Source organism: Triticum urartu, chromosome 2A (assembly GCF_056163025.1).
Source record: "Triticum urartu cultivar PI428250 chromosome 2A, HENAU_Tu73, whole genome shotgun sequence".
In the NCBI taxonomy this organism is placed as follows: Eukaryota; Viridiplantae; Streptophyta; class Magnoliopsida; order Poales; family Poaceae; genus Triticum; species Triticum urartu.
Window position 1 is genome coordinate 20,187,773 of NC_141874.1, and position 20,569 is coordinate 20,208,341.

Below are 20,569 nucleotides of genomic sequence, written 5' to 3' on the forward strand. Positions count from 1 at the left end.
CATTGATACGTATGTATTCTCCTTTCGTAGGACCATAAATTTCTTCTGATCTCTCAATCTCTAGATATTTATACGCTTGATTCATTTTTTTTCTTTTTTCAGATATTCTGAACCCCGCAGGAGACATTATATATTTAAGTGGTGTACATCTACTATATATACCTGCAAGAAGATTACCTATGTTTGCGACTCCACAAGTACTGAAAAAAATTGAACTAGAAATTATAGATCCTGCAGCATGTGGTTAGTTTTTTGTTTTCTACTTGCCAACAATACTTGATGAATTAGGATATTGGCTATTTACAAGGAACGATCAGCCAGATCAGTTAGCTTTATCATATTATATACTTGGATCTGGTTTCTTTTTTTCAGATTCTATTCCTAAATGGCTCGTGGGCACACGTCCCGTATTTCGGTTTGTTTGTCGAGTCAATTGCAAGAAACCACCACATTTGTGGCTAGGTTTGCAGGAAATTACCAAGTCGTTAATCTGTTGCAAAAAACACCATAAAATCTCTTAACCCGTTGCAAAAAGCACTGAACAGCCGTTTAGCCTCGTTTGATCTCTTTTCTGACAGGTGGGCCCCGAAAACGCGGACGTGGCTCGACGGACAGGCAAACGGCGCCGTTAGGAACAAAACGGTCAAGACGCCGCGCCGGTCGGTCCTTGTCAGACAGTCCCCCCTCCCCCCCGTGCCCCTGTCCTCTCTCTCGCCCCGCTCCCCTCTCCTCTCTCGCCCTTGCTCGCCGCCGGTGATGGCCACCTCGCGTGGCGGTGATGATGGCGGTGGCGGTGGTGCTGGCGATGCATCTGGTGGCAGTGGTGCTCCTGCAGATCCAACAGAGGTTTGCGGCAGTTCAAACCCATCTCAGGCTCCGCCTCTTCCACAGCCGCCGTCACCGTCTTACTGTGTTGAGTACGCGGCGGCGAGGGCGTTCGCCAAGGCCGTGAAGGAAGATCCAGAGGGGAGCCATCACTACGCATCCTCCTTCGGCGGTGTCTCGTAAGTTTTCTCTTTCTGTACCCGGATTTGGTTTCTAGGGTTAGGGTTCTAAGTGTTTGTGATTCTAGTGTTATAGGATTATTGTTGTAGGTTGTTTATGTGGTCAAACATGTAAGTGAAGTGTTTATGTAGTTCTAGGGTTCTAAGTGTATGTAGTAGGCACCTAAACATTAACTGAAATTACTGAATGTTAAACTGAATTTGAACCTACTCAATTACATGAAATTACTGAATGTTAAACTCAATTTCAACCTACTCAATTACTGAATTTACAACTGAATATTTAAATGAAAATGTTACTGAATTTATAACTGAATCCTATACTTAAACTGTATTTTAACTGAAACTTTAGTTAAATCTTTAAGTGAAACATTAACTGAATTGTTTGTACTAACTAAATATTTAACTTTTAACTGAATTTTTAACTGAAACTGTAATTTTAACTTAAACTGTATTTTAACTGAAACTGTAATTTTAACTTAAACTGTATTTTTAACTGAAACTTTAGTTAAATCTTTAAGTGAAACATTAACTGAATTGTTTGTACTAACTGAATATTTAACTTTTAACTGAATTTTTAACTAAAACTGTAATTTTAACTTAAACTGTATTTTAACTGAAACTGTAATTTTAACTTAAACTGTATTTTAACTGAAACTGTAATTTTAACTTAAACTGTATTTTAACTGAAACTTTAGTTAAATCTTTAAGTGAAACATTAACTAAATTGTTTGTACTAACTGAATATATAACTGAATCTTTAACTCTTAACTGAATTTTTAACTTAAACTGTATTTTTAACTGAATTGTTTACTTGAACTGAATTGCTTTACTTGAACTGAATGATGAAGTGTGGGAAGTCAGATTCCATTTCCATGACAGAGATAATCTTGAAAGAAGCCTAAATGTGGATGATATCACATTTTACAATCTGATTGCACTTATAGAGCTTGAAGGTTATGGGATGACAGACTTTATGTATTATGTCAGAGATCCAGGTCTTGGGGTTTCAGGTATGGAAGAACTGACAGATGATGATAAGGTGGAGGAAATGTTGGATGACCTAGTTATCAAAGGTCAGAAGGTGGTGAACATAACAGTCATCAAAAGTGATGCTCCAAGACCTAGTGATTTGAACATTGGACCAGTTTGTGAGGAGTAGGTTCCATTATCTGAAATAGGTGTGCCAGTGGTGTATGAGATAGATACAGCAGGAGTACTGTTTCCTAGCCCAACAAAGCCACAACCAGTGCCAGTGCAGGTCATTAACACACAGGAGAGTTCATTTTTGAAGCAGAAGTGTGCACCAGTACCAGAATTTGCAATGGAGATTGGTGAAGAGAGGCATGAGTATTTCATGGAGCAAGACCCAGATCAAGAGAAAATTAAGCAACTGATGGAGCAGAAGAGGAATGAAGAGATTGAGAAGTTCAGGAAAAGGGGGAAAGAAAAAGAGAAATACAAGGCAGCTAAAAGAAAACTTTCAGAGCTAATGGCTGAAGATTTCACTGATAGTGACAGTGACACAGATTTACTAGCAGATGAGGATATAATTGCTAGGCTTGAGGCAATGAAGAAGCATAGAGATGATCCACTTCATCATATTGAAGGGGACACTGATGTGGATGAGCCATATGAAGCAGATGAGGAGGAGGAGGAGGAGGAGAAGGCACCAGAGGAGGAGGAGGAGGAGGAAGGGAGCAGCATAGGAGGAAGTAGCAGAGAAAGTAAAAGAAAGGGGCCAACTACAAGATCTCATTCTAGTTTGGATGAGATTATTGAGGAAGATTGGTTTCCTTCATCTGATGAGGAGAGCAACCCTGGTGACCTAAGTCATGAGGATAATGATGGGGCTCAAATACCATGTGTGAAGCTTCCAGCTGATAGGAAGAGCAGGGCTAAAAAGAAGAAGCCCAGAGTTTGGTATGATGAGCAAAGGGAGAACCCAGAAGAGCAATTTATGAAGAAGCTTTGTTTCCTAGATGTGACCCAGTTCAGGAGGGCACTTCTTAATTTTCACATCTCACAAAATAGGAACCATGCCTTCCACAGGAACTGTCCAGACAGGATTATAGCTGTCTGCAAATTTGAGAATTGTCCATTTTTCATTGCAGCTTCTCAGATAGCACATGAGAAGACATTCTGTATAAAGAAACTGAACTTGCACCACAGCTGCCCAGTAGTAGGAGAGAGCACAAAAGTTACTGCTAAGTGGTTGGCACATGAATGTGAGCAACAGTTGAGGACAGACCCCAACACACCTGTCCAGACTATAATTTCAAACTTGAAGCAAAAGCATGGAATAGAGGTATCTATACATATGGCCTATAGGGCAAGAAAGCTAGCCAAAAATGTAGTCCTAGGAGATCACAAGGCACAATATCATAGGATAAGGGATTACCTAGAAGCTGTGCTAGAAACCAATCCAGGAAGTAGATGCATTGTCACAACAAAGCATCTGAAACTACATCCAAGCAAAAACCCAAGATTCCATGGCTTGTTCATCTGCCTCAATGCTTGCAAAGAGGGTTTCCTTAATGGTTGCAGACCATTCATAGGTATGTGCACACCTACTAATTAACTAGTGACTCTACATTTATATGTGCACACCCAATAATTTGTTGGTAATCTACTTGTGATCTTGTATGATAGGTGTGGATGGTTGCTTCATAAAGTTGACCACAGGGCAGAAAATCTTGGCTGCCACTGGAAGAGATGGAAACAATAACATATTTCCCATTGCTTTTGCAATAGTGGACAAGGAAAACACAGCAAGCTGGTCTTGGTTTCTTACTCAATTAAAATATGCCATTGGTGGTGAGTCAGGCAAGTTTGGGTACTACACTATTATATCTGACAGGCAAAAGGTACTACTATCTCTACTCCAATCATTGCTTGCATTGCTTATTAATTGTCTTTGTTTATTAATTTCAACATGGCATTGTTGTAGTATTCTCAAACTGTAGTTCATTCAAACAGGGCCTTCTTACAGCCATAAACAATGTATTCCCCAATTGCAAACAAAGATTCTGCCTTAGACATATTTATCAGAACTTTCAAACAGCTGGTTTTAGAGGGGAAGAGTTGAAGAAATACATGTATTAGGCAAGTTATTCCTATACTGAGCATGGTTATGTAACAGCAATGGAAGGCATGAAAAAGGAGTGTGAGCCAGCTTGGAAATGGCTATCTAGGATACCAAAACATACATGGGCTAGGCATGCCATGGACAACAATTGCAAAACTGACTTGGTAGTTAACAATATAAGTGAAGTTTTTAACAAGATGATACTTGATGTGAGAGCCAAACCCATTAGAACCATGGTAGATGGGATCAGGACAAAGTTGTTAGTGAAGTTCAATGCAAATAGGACAAAGACTGAGACTGCTAAGTGGCAGATATGCCCAACATATGCTGAGAAGCTAGAGGAAGCAAAACATCATTCTAGGTTTTGTCAGTCTATCAAAGCTGGACCTGATCTCTTCCAGGTGACAAGTGGAGAAAGCACATATGCAGTTAACTTGTTGCATCATACATGTGGTTGTAGGAAGTGGGACATGTGTGGAGTACCTTGCAATCATGTTGTTTCTGCAATCAACAAGGCAAAACTTGTGCCAGAAGATTTTGTTCATGATTTCTTCAAGAAACCAATGTATAAGGCAGCTTATAGTCCAATAGTTTTCCCTGTGTCTGGGCCTGATTTGTGGCCAAAGACTAGAACCCCTAACATTGAACCACCAGTGTTCAAAGAAAAGCCAGGAAACAAAGAGACAAAGAGGAGAAAGAGCAAGTTTGAAAAGCCAGCTCCAAAGGATACATCTAGGATGGCAACTATCACTTGTAGCAATTGCAATAGGACTAGGCATAGATACACTAGTTGCAAGCAGGCTCTGAAACCAGCCCTAGCTATGAGAATGAACCAGAACCAGGTAACTATTGTAGTAGGTTTTTGTACAATTTCACATACCAGTTTCTAACATTTGTATGCTGTAATTTCAGGAAAATAGGAGAGATGCTACACCCAGAACTGTATCTGCTCCTTCTGCTCCTACTGCTGCTCAAACTGCAGCTCCAGCACCACCAGCTCCAAGGGCTCCAAGGGTAGCAAGGAGAGCTCCTTCTGCTCCTGCTTCAGCTCCCAGTGCACCAAGGAGAGCTCCTTCTGCTACTGCTTCAGCTCCCAGTACACCAAGGAGAGCTCCTTCTGCTCCTGCTGCAGCTGCTGCTCCTCCTGCTACAAGGGCAACAAAGAAAGCTAAAACTACAAGGACTGCAACTTCTACTGCTGGTGCTGGTCCAAGTTCTTCTACTGCTGCTGTTGGTCCAAGTTCCTCTACTGCTGCTGGGCCAAGAGGAAGAAACAAGTTCATCCCCCCAAGAGTTGCAGGTAGTGGAAGAGTGAGGAAGCCATCCTTTAAGATGTCTGAGTGGTTCAACTGTTCTCAAGGGAGCAGGTGAAGTTGTGTTGAGCTGATGATGTTCAAAACATCTGCATTTTGGTTGTGATGTTCTAAACTTGTCATGAGTACTTTATTCTGGTTGGGCTGTGATGAAAACTTGTGTTGCTTCTGGTTAGCTGTTGATGTTCAAAACATCTTTATTCTGGTTGTCATGAGTACTTTCATGTAAGGTACCTAGTGGAATTGTTGGGCTGTGATGAAAACTTGTGTTGCTTCTGGTTAGCTGTTGATGTTCCAAACTTGGTGTTGCTTCTGGTTAGTTGTGGCTCCTTATTTTCTTATTGTTTGCTAATAAGTGTGATGAATGTGGCTACTACTGTGATCCAAGATAACCTAATTTGATCATCTAGGGTGCCTCGACGTCGACGGCATCCAAGATAACCTAATTTGATCATCTAGGGTGCCTCGACGTCGACGGCATCCAAGATAACCTAATTTGATCATCTAGGGTGCCTCGACGTCGACGACATCCAAGATAACCTAATTTGATCATCTAGGGTGCCTCGACATCGACGGCATCCAAGATAACCTAATTTGATCATCTACGGTGCCTCGACGTCGACGGCATCCAAGATAACCTAATTTGATCATCTACGGTGCCTCGACGTCGACGACATCCAAGATAACCTAATTTGATCATCTACGGTGCCTCGACGTCGACGATATCCAACATATCCTCATTCCATCATCTAGGGTGCCATAGTTAACATCAATGACATATTTAACATCATACTTAACAACTCTAGTCACTAACATAGTTAAGATCATGCTTAACAACTCTAGTCACTAACATAGTTAACATCATGACACCATAGTTAACATCATACTTAACAACTCTAGTCAACAACATAGTTAACATCATGACACCATAGTTCAAAGCTTATAAGACATAGTTCAAGGCTACACCATACTTCAAATACTGCAAACTGCCACTAGTTCACATATTACAAGCCATAGTTCAATGCTTGAAACTTAAGATAATGACCCACATGGTCAGATTACAAATCACTATTCACAAATACCCTTGATGTCCTTCAGCTTTCTCTTGTTCTTGTCACTAGCTTTGACAAGATCAGCAATGTGAAACTCCAAATTCCTCCTCTCAGTGCTCAACTTTTCCTTCTCCTTCAAATGAGCAAACTTCAGATTCCTAATCACATTACCTTGGCCAACCTGAATGCTCCTCAACTGGTCAACCTTTTGCTTCAGTTCTTTGTTCTCAGCATCCATTGCACCCAGCTGTTCCTTCAAAGATGAAATATTGTTGTCCAAAGGAGGAGGAGGAGTGATCTCCTCATGTTCACCTTGTTGGACTTCATTTTCATTGGGAATATTGTCTTGGGTATCCTGGGTATCCTGGGTATCAAGTAGGTTGTTCACATCCTCAACAAGCTTCTCATAAGTCTCCTGTAGCTTGTTCTTCTGTGATGTGAGATTGTGGACAAGTGATGCATGTTCTAGACATGCCATCCTATTAGCACGCTGGCAATCCTCATACAAAAGCCATAGTTTGTGAAGAGCATTCTGCAGATGCTCTGGCCACTCCTCATCTACCCACTGAACAACACCACAGCTGCTTGCTTCCTGCAAAACAACAAGTACAAATGCATTTACTTCCTTTTTCACTTCATTTCTATTCAGTCCAATTCAAAACAAATATTGTATACTGCACATGCACAATTCTGCATTTATATCTGAATTTTTAATAGCATACTACACTAAATTTACTTCATTTATACCTTAATTCATTTAACACAGCACAATTCAATTCATTTATACCTTAATTCATTTACTTCATTTATATCTATCAACAATGCACTGTGATACTTTTTAACAACACAATTTACTTCACTCAGTCACTATGGATACCTTAATTTTATATCTATGTACTTATTTTTTAACAGCACAATTTAATTCATTTACTTCATTTATATCACTGTGGTGTTGTTCATTTATATGTATGAACAATTCATTTATTTCACTCACTCACTATGGTATGGTACATGACAGTACCTTTAACTAAACTACTAGGTGAACAGTGAACATGAACAATGAACAGTGAATATGAACAATGAACAGTGCTTATGAACAATTTGTAGTTTCTTAACAAAATAAGCAAACTACAGATTTTTGCTAGCACTCACATCAAGTCCACAGGCAAGGAACCTCCTCCCAGTGCTAATGCCTGAGAAGCAAACATGCCTCTTTGCTGGCTGGCCATGCTCACACATCACCATCACCTCATCGTCAACACCAGAGTAGTTCGGGTCCTCGATTGTAGCCGGGATCTACATCAACAAAAGAAACGCACAAAATCCATCTCACGGGTTCAAAATGAGCAGCAAAAACAAAATCCCCAAACCGAAACCCCAGCTCAGAGATCCCTAGCTACGAGTACACATCACTGACCTTGATAGGGGAGCCGCCTGAAGAGTACTGGTAGCCCGATTCCTCGCTGTCGTCGCTCCACGAAACCATGGCGGACGGCGGCGAGCTGGCTTCTCACCGACGGCGACCAGAGCCAGAGAGAGGAGACAGAGGAGAGGGGCGAGAGAGAGAGGGGGCGCGGGGGATCTGTCTGGCGAGGTCCGACAGGACCGACCGGCGCGGCGTCTTGACCGTTTTGTTCCTAACGGCGCCGTTTGCCTGTCCGTCGAGCCACGTCCGCGTTTTCGGGGCCCACCTGTCGGAAAAGAGATCAAACGAGGCTAAACGGCTGTTCAGTGCTTTTTGCAACGGGTTAAGAGATTTTATGGTGTTTTTTGCAATAGATTAACGACTTGGTAGTTTCCTGCAAACCTAGCCACAAATGTGGTGGTTTCTTGCAATTGACTCTTGTTTGTCAGATTTGTTCTTCTCCTCATAGTCTATCCCCTGAATATTAATATATTATAATCTATTTTCTATCGGGTTTCTAAATTGAATGATTGTTTTGCTTCCAGGATTATTCTGTCCATGCCTTGGCTTTCACCTAGATGGACAAGAGTCTGTTCTTCAGTGAGACGCCCAGCTGCATGTTGTTGTTTGACCAGTTGTGAGGTGTCTCATAGGCACCAAATGGATGTTCATAACATTGATCTATCTACATATCATGTGGTACACGGCCCAGAAAGAAGCAGTAGGATGGTTGGTCCAAAACTAAGCTCATTCTTAGCATGGGATCACTGCCGAGATTTCTCGACAAGCAGCATCATTGCTTACACCAGTTTAGAGAAGCTTCCTTTTGAAAATTTCGTCTTTTAGCTTTGGAAGCTTTAAATATTGAGAACAGTAGATTGTGCTAGGTGACATACAAGAACACAATTGATGTACTGATTTATTTTGTTTTTCTTACTAAAATCATGAAGTGTTGTCCTTTTCATTAAAATAATGGTAACACTTTGAGTTGTTAGTACAATTAACCATGGGATCAAGACTCAAAAAGTAAATGCTAGAGCATTTAAACTTAGCATGCCATGAAATTATTAAACTGGAAATCATACTTACTGATTGTGATATCAAATAGTGACTGCTACACCCACTACAAGATATAATAGTTCAACACAATGATTGCCAAGGAGCCACATGGAAGGTGACTCTGTAAAAAAGGACACAAATTTAACATGTTAAGATTAATGACCCTACAATGTCAGCACACAAGATAGATAGATGAACATTAAGATTTCATTCAGCCCAAATTTTTGTTCAGTTGAACTCACCAAAGATGCTCAATGTATGTTATGCTAAAAAAAGATGCTCGATGTATGTTAACCACTAGAAAAATTCTGGATAGAAGAGTGAAAAGCCTTAGATTTAATTAGTAGTTTGATCATTTAGTATTCCTTTGGATGGCGTGACGTGCTTTTGATCAATTAACTATTTGGTCTTCTAACCCGCATCTATGGAAGAGATGAAAATTTCTACCAATTTATCATCGAGTTTGATTTATCTCTTTTCTTGACTTATCCCTTTATTGCTTAGATATTGCACGAAGTAAGTAGAACGCAGTTCTGGAACATTAGTTTCAGCATAAAAGCATGTACAACACAATGGATTTATACTACATTTTGTTATTTTAGTCTTTTTTCCGAGCAATTCGTATGTATCATTATTTTCATCACAAATTACACATGAATGAAAGAGGAACAATGTCACATGAAAATCACTATAAAAGGTTATTTTGGGTGTAGCTAAGAAATTAGATGGGCCTGTGAATCACGATTAGATGGTTGTTCAATCACTAGATCACTACTATCATTTTATGCATACTATCATAATGTGATGACGGGAGGTGACATGTTTGTCAGGCTGGTGTGTGATGACAACACAATGCAGGAGTTCTTTAGCAGCGGCAAAGAGTCGAGATGCAGCAATACTGATGCATCATGCAATGCCAAGTGAACAAATGGCGTGTCTTGAGAAATTACGGGGACGGATACGGGCACTGCCTTTGTCCTACTATTAAGAAGTTACATTGCTGTTTCTCATCAAGATATTGTTTAATAAGGAAAACCATTTGCTTATGAAAAAATCCATGTGGCAAAATGGTTCATCTAATATTATTCGTGAAGCGAACTGATTCGGCTTCAAGTGTGTAGGTTTGGTGAGATCATCATTTCCATCATTCCAGTAGGACATGTTCTCAAAATATTATGTCATTGCAATTTTTAGTAAAGACTGATAAAAAACATAACAATTAGCACCCTAGCTCGTGCAAGTGCACGGGTTGACGACTAGTGAAAATAATTGGACACTTCCTGAGCCTATTCCTAAACCAACTCCGAAGAAGAGAGGTGTTCTATTTCTCGGTCCTGAAGATATGCAAGAGGCAAAGAAATCTATGAAAGAAAAAGGTATTAAAGCTGAAGATGTTAAGAATTTACCTCCTATTGAAGAAATACACAGTCTTAATTTACCGCTTGTTGAAGAAACATACGATCTTAATCCCTCACCTATTGAAGAAATACATGGTCTTGATAACCCGACACAGGTAGTAAAGGTAAATTCTCTCTATAGATATGATAAAGCTGAAATCCCATTTACTAAGTTTGCTAGCCAATGCTTAGATGAGTTTGATAAATTTATGGTTAAGCAAGAAGAATTCAATGCTTATTTTGGTAGATAATTAAAACGCAGTGCTGATATGCTTGAATACTTGGGTGATTATATGGCTAAAGTCAAAGGTGAACTTAAACTTATTACTAAACATGCTTTGATGGTTACCACTCAAGTAGAACAAGTACTTAAGGCTCAAAATGATTTGCTCAATGAATTAAATAGTAAGAAAAATGATTATGCTATTAGAGTGGCTACTAGAACTGGTAGAATGACTCAGGAACCCTTGTATCCTGAAGGCCACCCTAAGAGAATTGAGCAACATTCCCAGAGAAATAATATAGATGCGCCTAGTACTTCTAATAGGAAGAAAAAGAAAAATGATAGGACTTTGCATGCTTCTAGTGAACCTATTGCTGAACCACCTGAGAATCCAAATGATATTTCTATTTCTGATGCTGAAACTCAATCTGGTAATGAACCTGAAACTTGTGATAATGTTAACAATAATGTTCATGATGATGCTCAACCTAGTAATGATAATGATATAGAAATTGAACCTGCTGTTGATCTTGATAACCCACAATCAAAGAATCAACGTTATGATAAGAAAGACTTTGTTGCTAGGAAACATGTTAAAGAAAGAGAACCTTGGGTTCAAAAACCCATGCCTTTTCCTCCCAAACCATCCAAGAAAAAGGATGATGAGGATTTTGAGCGCTTTGCTGAAATGATTAGACCTATCTTTTTGTGTATGCGATTAACTGATATGCTTAAATGAATCCTTATGCTAAGTACATGAAAGAAATTGTTACTAATAAAAGAAAAATACTGGAAGCTGAAATTTCCACCATGCTTGCTAATTATACTTTTAAGGGTGGAATACCTAAGAAACTAGGAGATCCAGGAGTACCCACTATACCAGGCTCCATTAAAAGAAACTATGTTAAAACTGCTTTATGTGATCTTGGAGCCGGTGTTAGCGTTATGCCTCTCTCTTTATATCGTAGACTTGATTTGAATAAGTTGGCACCTACAGAAATATCTTTGCAAATGGCTGATAAATCAACTGCTATACCTATCGGTATTTGTGAGGATGTGCCTGTTGTAGTTGCAAACGTTACTATTTTAATGGACTTTGTTATTCTTGATATCCCCGAGGACGATAGTATGTCTATTAATCTTGGAAGACCCTTTTTGAATACTGCAGGGGCTGTTATTGATTGCACTAAAGGCAAAATCACTTTTCATGTTAATGGTAATGAGCATACGGTACACTTTCCGAGGAAACAACCTCAAGTTCATAGTATCAACTCTATTGGAAAAATTCCATCGATTATATTTGGAGGTTTGGAATTCCCTCTTCCTACTGTCATGAAGAAATATGATATTCTTATTATTGGGGATGTGCACATCCCCGTTGAGGTAACATAGTGTTATTCGAAATTTCTCCGGTTACATGTTATTCGGAATGAGTTCGTTAACACAACTTGATCAACCTTGTTAGTGGATTCCTTTTGATGAGCATGAGATGGATGAAACTAGAATGCACAACTCTCTGTACCTTCCTTTTACTTTCTGTTATTTATATTAAATAAAATAAAAATAAGTATTTTCCGTCTGTTACCTGAATTATCCGTGCAATATAAAAATACCCCGAAAATAAAAGTTCTCCAAATGCCCTGAAATTTAAATCTGATTTTTTCTGGAATATTTGAGAATATTTGGCACTGAGAACACAACAGGGGGAGCTGGCACCTGGCCACGAGGGTCAGGGGCGCGCCCCCTGACTCGTGGGCCCATGGTGGCCCCCTCCACTTATTTCTGCACCCACACACTTCTTCTTCCTCCCACAAACACGAATATCCAGCTCAAGCACAAGTTCTAGCTCATTTTGCTGCCATTTTCGATCTGTTTGCTCAAAGCACCTCTCACAAAACTGCTTGGGGAGATTGTTCCTTGGTATGTGACTCCTCCATTGGTCCAATCAGTTTTTGTTCTAGTGCTTTCTTCATTGCAAATTTTTGCTGTTTAGGTGACCCTGTTCTTGAGCTTGCATGTCAAATTTATTTGGTCAAAAGCAGTTTTGATGCATGGTATAGGCTCTAGGCACTTGTAGGAGTAGATGCTATCAATTTTATTGAGTTTGGTTCACTTTTATTTTGAAGTTACTAAAAATTTCAGAAATTTTTCAGAGGAAGAAATATGTTTAGGAAAATGTACCAATGTGGCTCTTCAAGGAAACAAGAGCCTAGGCTTGCAATGCGTGATGCTGATGATGAGCCACCAAGAAACGCTCCAGTGCGTCCTTGTGAATGGCCTTTGGAAAACTTTATGGATCGAGCGGGAATTAAGGAAGAATTTAACGCATATTTGCGTAACGCTGATCTTGTGAGCTTCGAGGAAGAAAAGTGCCGCCAGTACACTATCTCACTAGTTCCTTTGTGAGGAGGTTTGAATTTTCATCTTCACGTAATTCTCCAACTGTCCTGTTTGATCTTTATGGAAATTCTTACACTATGGACTTAGGATTTTACCACTTCTTGCAAACTTCCACAATGGGGTAGTGTCAGGGAACCTCGCAAATCTGAATTTAGAGATTTTCTTGCTAGTATAACTGTGGGGGAATCTAGAGATATAACACAAGCTACCATAGGGAGCATCCACTTTCCTTCTATACATTATTTTCCTCTCTTCATAGGTAGATGCATTAATGATAAAGATGAGGCATGTCACATGTGTGTCCCTGACCTCAGTATTCTTAGGAGTGTTGTGTTAGGAGATAAATCTTATAATTTGAGAGCCATTGTTGCACGTAGGTTGCACCTTAATAGATTTAATGGAGATTTCTTTGGTGGAATTTATGCAACCCGCATAGCTAATTTTCCTGGTATAGCCATACGTGAAGATGATATTGAGTTGCCTCCTGCTTATTTGGATTATGAGGCTATGGTTCACCACCAGTTTGTTGAGAGGAATGAATCACCTCTCCAGTATCGCTTAATCTTTGACAGACACCTCGCTGTCCGTATTACTCTCCCTGCTCCTGCCTTCTTTGATTATCAGGCAAAAGGAAGATATGCTATTACCAGAGAGGAGGCAGATGAGTACGAGAGGAGGGCGGAGGCCACTCGTCGCCACGCTGCAGCTCAGGAGGCGATAGCCGCTGCATCTCAGTATGACCCCAACTATTACTATGGATATCCGCCAGGCCAGCCGTGGCCATAGACCAACTTAGGCCAAAAGCCTAAGCTTGGGGGAGTACGTATTTCCCACCGACATTACATTCATGGTCACACACTCATTGCTAGATGTCGGTGCTCATACTTTTTCATTATATCATCCATGCTAGTTTATTTTCCTTTTCATGCTTTCTTCTTGTGTGTTTAATAAACTTAAGAAAAACCAAAAAAAATTAGTTGTAGCTTTTAATTAGTTTACTTTCCATGCTTGTAGTAGTAATTAAAAAGAAAACCCAAAAATATTTCCTGTTCTTCTTTTACTTGTTGGGAGCTTTCCCGTGTAAATAGTTTTATTTCTTTTCTCTTCTTTGGGGGGCGATAGGAGAAGACCATAATCACATTGTTGAAGTGGCTCTTATATGCATTATTGTTGATCTGACAAAAGAGCCCACATTGCCTTGTCTTCTCCTGTTTATTGAATGCTTGCAGATTCCAGCTTAGTCCAATGCACGTGCACTATTATTATTATCCACATCGTTCGGTTGTGCGAGTGAAAGGAAATTATGATGATATATGATGGACTGACTGAGATGAGAAAAGCTGGTATGAACTCGACCTCTTTTGTTTTTGTAGATATGATTAGTTCATCGTTCCTGATTTAGCCTATTATGAACAAACATGTTTGCAATGACAACTAGAGATCATAGTTTCTTATGCCATGCTTGATTAGCTAGGAGCTTATAATGATTTACCTTGCGTGCCAACATGCTATTAAAATGGTTGTGATGTGGTATGATAGGGTGGTATCCTCCTCTGAATGATTTAAGTGACTTGACTTGGCACATGTTCACGCATGTAGTTGAAACAAAATCAACATAGCCTTCACGATATTTATGTTCATGGTGGATTATATCCTACTCATGCTTGCATTTAGTGTTGATTAATTTTAATGCATGTTCATGACCGTTGTCACTCTCTAGTTGGCCGCTTCCCAGTCTTTTGCTATCCTTCACCTGTACTAAGCGGGAATACTGCGTGTGCATCCAAATCCCATAAACCCCAAAGTTTTTCCATATGAGTCCACTATACCTACCTATTTACGGTATCTACCTGCCGTTCCAAGTAAATATGTATGTGCCAAACTCTAAACCTTCAAATAAATATCCTATTTGTATGCCCGAATAGCTCATGTATCAACTAGGGATGTCCGTATCTTCCATGTTAGGCTGGTTATTCTCAAGAGGAGTGGACTCCACTCCTCACTCACAAGAAAGTGGCTGGTCGCCGGGATGCCCAGTCCCATGCTTTATGCAAACTAAATCAAAATAATTGCAAAACAAAACTCCCCCTGGGACTCTTGTTAGTTGGAGGCACTCGTTGTTTCGAGCAAGCCATGATTGATGCTTGTTGGTGGAGGGGGAGTATAAACTTTACCATTCTGTTTGGGAACCGCCTATAATGTGTGTAGCATGTAAGATATCGCCATCTCTTGGTTGTTATGTTGACAATGAAAGTATACCGCTCAAAATATTATTCACCTCTATTTCAAAACCGAGCTTTGGCACCTCTACAAATCCCTGCTTCCTCTGCGAAGGGCCTATCTATTTACTTTCATGTTGAGTCATCATCCTCTTATTAAAAAGCACCAGTTGGAGAGCACCGCTATCATTTGCATTCATTACTGTTAGTTACATTGAGTATGACTGGACTGGATCGCTTTTACCATGAATTACAATGTCTGGTCAGTCCTTGATCTTTAAAGGTGCTTTGCATTTATGTTTTGCGGTCTCAGAAAGGGATAGCGAGATACCATCTTGTTATATCATATTACGATTGTTTTGAGAAAGTGTTGTCATCCGAGATTTATTATTATTGCTCTCTAGTTGATTATGCCATTGATATGAGTAAACGTGAGACCTATGTGTTATTGTGAATATGGTTAGTTCATAATCTTTGCTGAAAACTTGAATGCTGGCTTTACATATTTACAACAACAAGAGCAAACCGAGTTTGTAAAAGTTTTTATTTATCACTTTCAGTTTATCAACTGAATTGCTTGAGGACAAGCAAAGGTTTAAGCTCGGGGGAGTTGATACTTCTCCGTCGTATCTACTTTTCCAAACACTTTTGCCGTTGTTTTCGACTCTAACTTGCAGGATTTGAATGGAACTAACCCGGACTGACGCTATTTTTAGCAGAATTTCCATGGTGTTATTTATGTGCAAAAACAAAAGTTCTCAGAATGACCTGAAACTTCACGGAACGTCTATTTGGAAATAATAAAAAATCCTTGCAAAAGATGAAGACCAGGGGGCCCACACCCTAGCCACGAGGGTGGGGGGTGCGCCTGCCCCCCTAGGGCGTGCCCCCTACCTCGTGGGCCCCCTGGAGCTCCTCCGACCTCGACTCCAACTCTATATATTTGGTTTCGGAGAGAAAAAAATCACAGAGAAGGATTCATCGCGTTTTACGATACGGAGCCGCCGCCAAGCCCTAAAACCTCTCGGGAGGGCTGATCTGGAGTCCGTTCGGGGCTCCGGAGAGGGGAATCCGTCCCCATTGTCATCATCAACCTTCCTCCATCACCAGTTTCATGATGCTCACCGCCGTGCATGAGTAATTCCATCGTAGGCTTGCTGGACGGTGATGGGTTGGATGAGATTTGTCATGTAATCGAGTTAGTTTTGTTAGGGTTTGATCCCTAGTATCCACTATGTTCTGAGATTGATGTTGCTATGACTTTGCTATGCTTAATGCTTGTCACTAGGTCCCGAGTGCCATGATTTCAGATCTGAACCTATTATGTTTTCATCAATATATGAGAGTTCTTGATCCTATCTTGCAAGTCTATAGTCACCTATTATGTGTTATGATCCATTAACCCCGAAGTGACAATAATCGGGATACTTACTGGTGATGACCGTAGTTTGAGGAGTTCATGTATTCACTATGTGTTAATGCTTTGGTCCGGTACTCTATTAGAAGGAGGCCTTAATATCCCTTAGTTTCCGCTAGGATCCTGCTGCCACAGGAGGGTAGGACAAAAGATGTCATGCAAGTTCTTTTCCATAAGCACGTATGACTATATTCGGAATACATACCTACATTACATTGATGAATTGGAGCTAGTTCTGTGTCACCCTAGGTTATGACTGTTACATGATGAACCGCATCCGGCATAATTCTCTATCACCGATCCATTGCCTATGAGCTTTCCATATACTGTTCTTCGCTTATTTACTTTTCCATTGCTATTGCTATCATCACTACAAAATACCAAAACATTACTTTTGCTACCGTTACCACTACTATCATATTACTTTGCTACTAAATACTTTGCTGCATATATTAAGTTTGCTGGTGTGTTTGAATTGACAACTCAGCTGCTAATACTTGAGAATATTCTTTGGCTCCCCTTGTGGTGAATCAATAAGTTTGGGTTGAATACTCTACCCTCGAAAACTGTTGCGATCCCCTATGCTTGTGGGTTATCAAAGAGTAAGGTGCTCTAGGTCGTTGTCATGCACTCAGTTTTGCCGTGGAGTTGGATGGACTCTTCTACCTTCGAAGCTTCCGCTGTTATCTTATTTAGATGGCCTTCAGCCATATTATTGTAGTAAGTTCTCTTTTGAGACATTCGATGTAATAAGTGTGTGATTGAACTCTGTTATAAATCCTCGAGTACTGTGTGTGTCAACAATACCGATCCAGGGATGACACTTAAGCACAGAGACTTGACCATCTGAGGTCGGGTTGCTACAATCCGTGCGAGTTGTAGGATGAAGATGGTCTCTCTTAAACGACCCTGCAACCAAATACAAGAAATCTCTTGTGTCCCCAACACACCCAATACAATGGAAAATTGTATAGGTGCACAAGTTCGGCGAAGAGATGGTGATAAAAGTGTAATATGGATGGTAGAAATATATTTTTATAATCTGAATAAATAAAACAGCAAGGTAGTAAATAGTAAACAGGCACAAAAACGGTGTTTCAATGCTTAAAAACAAGGCCTAGAGTCCGTACTTTCACTAGTGCAATCTCTCAACAGTGCTAACATAGTTGGATCATATGATTATCCCTCAAAGTGTCATAAAGAATCACTCCCGAGTTCCTATTAGTGGAGAACAAAAGATAGGAATTGTTTGTAGGGTACGAAGCCACCTCAAAGCTATTATTTTTGTTTGATCTATTCAAGAGTTCGTACTAAAATAACACAAAACTATTGTTTCCGTTCGATCTATCCTAGAGTTCATACTAGAATAACACCAAAGAAAATTCATATTCATAATACTCAATCCACACAAAGAACTATGAGGAGACCCCAAAGTTTCCTTCGGGGAAAAGATAATGAAAATGTGCATCAACCCCTATGCATAGATTGCCCCAATATCACCGCAGGAATCCGTGAGTTGAATGCCATAACATATATCAAGTGAATCAATAAGATACCCCAATTGTCACCACAAGTATTCATACCGCAAGACCTATATCATGTGTTCTCATCTCTGAATATTCAATCTGACAAGACAAAACTTCAAAGGGTAAAGATTCAATTCATCACAACAAGAGTATAGAGGGAAGAAACATCATATGATCCGACTATACTAACAAAGCCCATGATATAGATCACGAGAGAGAGAAAGAGGGAGAGATTAATCACATAGCTACTGGTACAAACCCTCAGCCCCGAGGGTGGACTACTCCCTCCTCATCGTGGTGGCCGCCGGGATGATGAAGATGGCCACCGGAGATGATTCCCCCCTCCGGAAGGGTGCCGGAATGGGTCTAGATTGGTTTTCGGTGGCTATGGAGCCCTGCGGCGGCGAAACTTCTGATCTAGGTTAACCCCGAAGGGTTTCAGAATATTTGGGAATTTATAGTGCAAAGAGGGGGTGCGGGAGGCCACCGAGGTGGGCACAACCCACCTGGGCGCGCCAGGGGGCCCTGGCATGCCCTAGTAGGTTGTGCCCCCCTCGGGACACCCCCCAGGTGCAGCTCTGGCCCAATGGATTCCTTCTGGTCCAAAAAAAATCTCCATAAAGTTTCGTGGTGTTTGGACTCCGTTTGATATTGATTTTCTGCGATGTAAAAAACAAGAAAAAAACATCAACTGGCACTGGGCACTGGGTCAATCGGTTAGTCCCAAAAAATGATATAAAGTTGCTATAAAATGATTTCAAAACTCCCAAGAATGATAAAATAACAGCATGAATACTTCATAAATTATAGATACATTGGAGACGTATCAAGGTCTGCCAGTTTTCACACCATCAACGGGCATCTTACTAGTAATATCAAACAAGTGTATTGTATAAAATCACTATGAATTTTAAAAAAAACATAAACCATTTCAAGATTTCATAGACCATTAATAATCATATCGGTAGGTTGATATTGGTTTCCAAATGCATGTATTCCGATGCAAATAGACTTGTTCCAACCTTCAAACCAAGGCCCTTTCCTTTAATTGCTACCATTAATACTTGCTCCCATAACCATAATTTCACGTCCCTACACTTGCCAATAAGTATCTATGGCATATATCTACACAAAATTGAGTTCAATAGTTGTTTGTAACATTGCAAAAATTGGTGAACCCACCAGATTTTTTGAATGTGAGTATGATCATATTCTTAGAATCTAACATCCGTTGATAGTCTATCTGTTTAGTTACATAACAAAAAAAGCATCTCAAGGAAAGAGGGCAGCTGGAAAAACCATTTTGGCTCCTCTAAATTGGCTTGAGTTTGAACTCTTTGATTCTTTTTTCATGTGCATATGAACACAGAAAGAAGACATTAATCCAACTAATGGACTTTGTCCATGTTCCTATAAGTTGTTCAGATGCACTCAATCCAAGTAATGGCACAACATTCAAACGTCATCATATGTGCTCTTAAGCCCATAACGAAGCTTAATGAAGTGCATTTCAAAAAGAAGCCCATAAGGAGAAGGGAAAATCAACAATTTAGTACCACAAAAGGTGAACTTTTAAAGAAAAATGGTAGAAACCAAAACAAAAGACCAATACCATCTTCATTAATAGGTTGGATAATCCAAATATACCATCTTCAAGCAGATCAGAGCAACAAATCAACAACATATCAAGCCGGAACTTGAAGCACATTTTATGTCACATGATGAATATTAATTTCTCTACCAAGCACATCAATACATTAGAGAGGACATCGAACACAAAGAAGTCAAAATAGATCTAGATTCCATTATCAACAGTGAATCTACATAGTTTCTGCAAGCTTAGTCTTCTAGTTTTGCATGTAGCCTATCAACGGATGACATCTACTTCACGTCAAGAGATGTGAGTTCTTCAAGCTTAGTCTTCTAGTCGTCTTGTCGTACTTTATGGAGCTTCTTCTCGAGCTAGGTCGAGTTTTTGACTTCGGTTGATTGGAGATGATCACATATATATACTAAACATTTTTATTTATCCTAATTCATTTTTTGTCTAAGTGCTAATAGTGTATTTTGATGTAGCAAATTCAAATTAAGTAATAGAGAAACATTATATTGGAAGGCCATCATTTTCTGATCATACCGGACTAAAACAACGGATTTGAAGACATGCTAATTTTTGGTTTCTCCACACTAATTTAATGTGTACATATTTGTGTTTTTTTTGGAGGGGGGAGGGGTCATGCAAGACACAAGAGAAACTTTCCATGAGATGTGACCATTTATGCCCTTAATGTATTATAGTGCTCATTAGAAATAATATCCTTCAATTTCTCTAGAAATAGGTGGAGTGTTTTAGACTAGAAATATACTAAGCTGATTGGAGCTTCTTCTTCTCGAGCTAGGTAAAGTGTTTTTGGCTTCAGCTGATTGGAGATGATCCATATTTATACTAAACATTTTTATTTTGTT

At 39.8% G+C, this 20,569-nt stretch overlaps 3 protein-coding genes across 3 annotated transcripts; 2 read left to right on the forward strand and 1 right to left on the reverse strand.

Annotated features, from left to right (window-relative positions):
* Positions 1–756: 756 nt before the first annotated feature.
* LOC147982994 (uncharacterized) lies at positions 757–4,002 on the forward strand. Its single transcript, XM_087540613.1, has 6 exons — positions 757–1,004; positions 1,869–2,080; positions 2,186–2,571; positions 2,788–3,562; positions 3,657–3,871; positions 3,955–4,002. Exons 1-6 carry the CDS (start codon positions 757–759, stop codon positions 4,000–4,002), a joined length of 1,884 nt encoding a protein of 627 aa, XP_087396739.1.
* A 287-nt stretch (positions 4,003–4,289) lies between these two features.
* Positions 4,290–5,463, forward strand: LOC147982995 (uncharacterized). Its single transcript, XM_087539412.1, has 2 exons — positions 4,290–4,934; positions 5,005–5,463. Exons 1-2 carry the CDS (start codon positions 4,290–4,292, stop codon positions 5,461–5,463), a joined length of 1,104 nt encoding a protein of 367 aa, XP_087395538.1.
* A 1,010-nt stretch (positions 5,464–6,473) lies between these two features.
* LOC147982996 (uncharacterized) lies at positions 6,474–7,943 on the reverse strand. The gene is made up of 3 exons (XM_087539413.1): positions 7,875–7,943; positions 7,610–7,753; positions 6,474–7,049 (listed from the first exon to the last, which is right to left on the reverse strand). Exons 1-3 carry the CDS (start codon positions 7,941–7,943, stop codon positions 6,474–6,476), a joined length of 789 nt encoding a protein of 262 aa, XP_087395539.1.
* Between the last annotated feature and the right edge of the window lie 12,626 nt (positions 7,944–20,569).